The sequence below is a fragment of the Aedes albopictus genome, chromosome 1 (assembly GCF_035046485.1).
Source record: "Aedes albopictus strain Foshan chromosome 1, AalbF5, whole genome shotgun sequence".
Taxonomy (NCBI): Eukaryota; Metazoa; Arthropoda; class Insecta; order Diptera; family Culicidae; genus Aedes; species Aedes albopictus.
Window position 1 is genome coordinate 24585345 of NC_085136.1, and position 3592 is coordinate 24588936.

General features: G+C 43.3%; 1 protein-coding gene across 1 annotated transcript; it reads right to left on the reverse strand.

Annotated features, from left to right (window-relative positions):
• Positions 1-942: 942 nt before the first annotated feature.
• On the reverse strand, positions 943-3194 carry LOC115254723 (XK-related protein 6). Its single transcript, XM_029852408.2, has 2 exons — positions 2281-3194; positions 943-2191 (listed from the first exon to the last, which is right to left on the reverse strand). The coding sequence occupies exons 1-2, from the start codon at positions 2595-2597 to the stop codon at positions 1198-1200; spliced, it is 1311 nt and encodes a 436-aa protein (XP_029708268.2). The 5' UTR covers positions 2598-3194; the 3' UTR covers positions 943-1197.
• Between the last annotated feature and the right edge of the window lie 398 nt (positions 3195-3592).

The following is a 3592-nucleotide window of genomic DNA, read 5'->3' on the forward strand; positions in this document are numbered from 1 at the left end:
TCCACGCAGGGTTCCTGATTTGCACTTTTCATCTTCTTCCACACTCGAAGACAGTCAGCAGCGAATGGTCGTCGCTTTAGTTTGTGTGTTTGTTTGTCAACGACGACAGCAAACTCCGGCGAACGGTGGGAAGCCACACTTGGAAATTACTCATTCGTCCACATTCGCATCGCAAGCGATCGAGTAGTGATGCGATTCGTGAGTGATACGATTGATATTGTGCATACGATTTTATGATGTTTTCGAATTATTTTCTTTGCTAATCTAGCATTTCAACAACAATACACTAAAAATGTATGCATTACATGCAGAAATTCTCATCTAGTTATGATAATAGCCGCTTCGATCGCTCACCAGCATTCTTCACCAATCCTTTCCATTCACCAGCCATTCATTCATTCGCTTGCGATCCAAACTGCGACGATCGGCAACGAATATCCATGTCAACCAGCTTACGCATCGCTTCCCACTGGTGATGGAGTTGCGTGTTTGATCACGACTATCCGTTTGCTGCATCTTTCTCGATTCGCTTCAGCAAAGAGGAGTGAATATGAATGGAGTGAGGCGAATATACCGATCCTTGCCTCCACGAAAATATCCTTGTTGAAGTCCTTTGTCTTCCAATTCCGCTCACCAGTTCTCGTGCTCTATGTTGAAACTCTATGCAGTAGAGGATAACCTGGTGGTCGCTGTACGAATGCCCTTCGTTCACCCTCCAGATATAGAACTGCGCGTTCTTACAGTTCTTGTTATTTGGGTTACAGCGCTAGACTACTGGGCCCATAACCTTATCAAAATTTTACTCAGACCCATAATGTATAACCTCTGGTTATAAATATTGTACTTATCTACAGTTTATTCAGACACGACATTTAACTGTTCTGTTTCAGTTTCCCAAGATCGTCAGTAGCAGGGCCGTTTGGATGCATGGAAACGCTCTGCTAAAGATATGTATACAAATATGTATTTCATTTACTCATAATAATACTATAAAGCTTCACCATCTAGTGGGTCCTAAAATAGTGATTTCATCTGGGTCTCAGTCTGATTATTTCTCATCACGGTTTGTAGATAATTCACAGAAAATTCAATAACAAAACACAACACACGGATCGCTTGGTACTTACGTAAAACTAAACTAAATTGTCCTATTCATCAACCGATGAAGATCTTGCGCGAGCTCGAGTGGGTCACCACTTACTTGCTTGCGCCGGAAACCTCCTTTGTCGTTCCATTGATCGCCACTTGCGGTGGCCGTTCTTCGCCCGCCGTCGAACTGCCTCCGGCACTCTCACTACATGATGCATCTTCCTGCTGCTTCCGCGACATAATGTTGGGATGGAAGTTCTTGTAGTAGCACACCATGGACAGAATCCCGATCACAAACGGCACAATTGGACCCGCGGCCAGCAGCGGAAGGTAGTAGGTTTCTCTAATGGTGACATTCTGGACGTAACAGATGTAGATCACGACACATACGAGGTTCTCCACCGCACATAGGCAGTAGTACGTAAGGTAGCGATAGAAGGTCCGACCCACTCTTGGCAGGATGTAAGTGAAGATGAACACCACCCCCAGAACCAGCGAAAACAGGAAGCTGTGCAGCATAGTCGAACTGCAGAAGGGCGACCGATCGAAGAAGAATATCCACAGGGTCATGGTGAACGAGTGCACAAAACACGCAATCAGCATGTACTTTGGAAAGATGCTGGCTACGGTGGCGATCGCCAGGATTCGCGACATGGTCACGAAAAAGTGCCACAGGATTTGCGATATCGTCCCCAGCCAGGACATGTGTCGTTTGTCCGGCTGGGAAAACCGGATGCACCGATAGTACGATGCCATGCACCATGCAATGCCGGTGATCGCGCCGAAAATAGCCAACAGCTGGGGCCAAGTGATGCGATCCTCCCCGGACAGGACGATCGTCAACTGGAGGATCTTCTGGGGGGCGGCCTCCAGCAGGCACTCGAAGATGCGCACCAGCGCCACGTCACTGTCCTCCTGGATCATGAACTCGTAGTACTTTTTCTGTGCATCGCGATCGTTTCGCGCTTCGGCGATCTTGCTTTGGATCGCATACGCCAACGATTGGCAGTAGCGGAAGAACAGCGGGATGATAATGATGAAGATCAGTATTTCGCAGCATCTTTTGCGGACTTTTTTGTGCTCTTTCATGTCCTCCAGATACCTGGTAGATAAAAAAGGTATTGTGTTAATAAATGAGACCTTGAAGCAGTTTTAACACTTTAATAAATCAGAATAGCAATTCCAACTCACATGTAAACCGTCAGCGTACTGGTCACAATACCTGGCACCACGATGCCACAGGTGGTCCAGATGAAGTAATCTACCTTCCCCTTCCGATAGTAATCGTACGCCAGATTTATGTTCAGCAGGATGCTCACTATTCGGCTCAGGATGGACACCACCGTCCACACGATGTCCGAGTTGGTCACGGTAAAGTTGCGCTCGTCGGTGCGCGTTAGGAAATCGAGCGGTTGTTTGGCCAGCACACTCAACCGGGATCCGTCCGTTTCGGTGTTGGTGGGTGAGCCGTTCCCATCGCAGTAGGCAGTGGGTAATTTTTCCTGCATTTCGCTGGCCTTACTGATGATCGCTGATGTGTTTTCAACTAAAGACGGCGTCCTTGCCAACAAGTTCTATTTATTGGATTAATATCATGTTTCGTTGAATTGAGTTTTATTACTTCGTAGAGAGCGAAATTATCACAAATGTTCACATCATCACTAGATTTCTTTCCAGATGCAGAAAACAGATGACAAAACTTTTTGCACTATTTTGGAGGACGGTTTGACATTGATTCGAAGTACAAGTTTGTGATCGCATAATAGTCTTATACTACTTTTTCACCACATTTCGATTAACATCAGATGTTGGCATTTTTAAATCTCTTAAGTGAATTACGTTAAAGTTGTTATGATAAACTAAATGCGTATGGATATTGATATTGACTTTGATTGGCAACTTTCACTGCTCTAATAGTTATTTATGTAACGAGTTGCAAAAAGTAGATTTTTTCAGCAAGAGTCATACATTTATTCAACGAGGCTTGCCGAGTTGGATAAATACGAAGAGTGCTGAAAAAATCGAGTTTTGTAACGAGTTCCATACAAAATTTTATGCAATGATTTTTTCATAATGCAACCCATTTGAGTTGCATAATGTTCATAATGCAACTCAAATGAGTTGCATTATGAACATTATACAACTATTTTTCATTCAACTCATTTCAATTGCATGATGAGCCAGTTCGGAAAAATTGACCATTATGATACCAAAATGAGTTATATAAAATGAAAATTATGGTACTGAATTGCATAAAATGCTTTATTCTATTTTCTTGCGTAAAGGACGGATATGTGATTGCGGTGTAATAGTGTTGCTAAATTGATCGCCTTGTCTTCCTGTGTAGGATGCGCGTGAACCCGAGAAAAAAATGTTGCATATGAGACGGTTTCTTTTATCATATTTTTTTTCAGTTGGTTCATTTATTTAGGCTCATTTGTTTAATACAAAACTCTACGGAGCCGAGAGTCAAAACAAAAATAATTGTTATTCTAAAAATAAT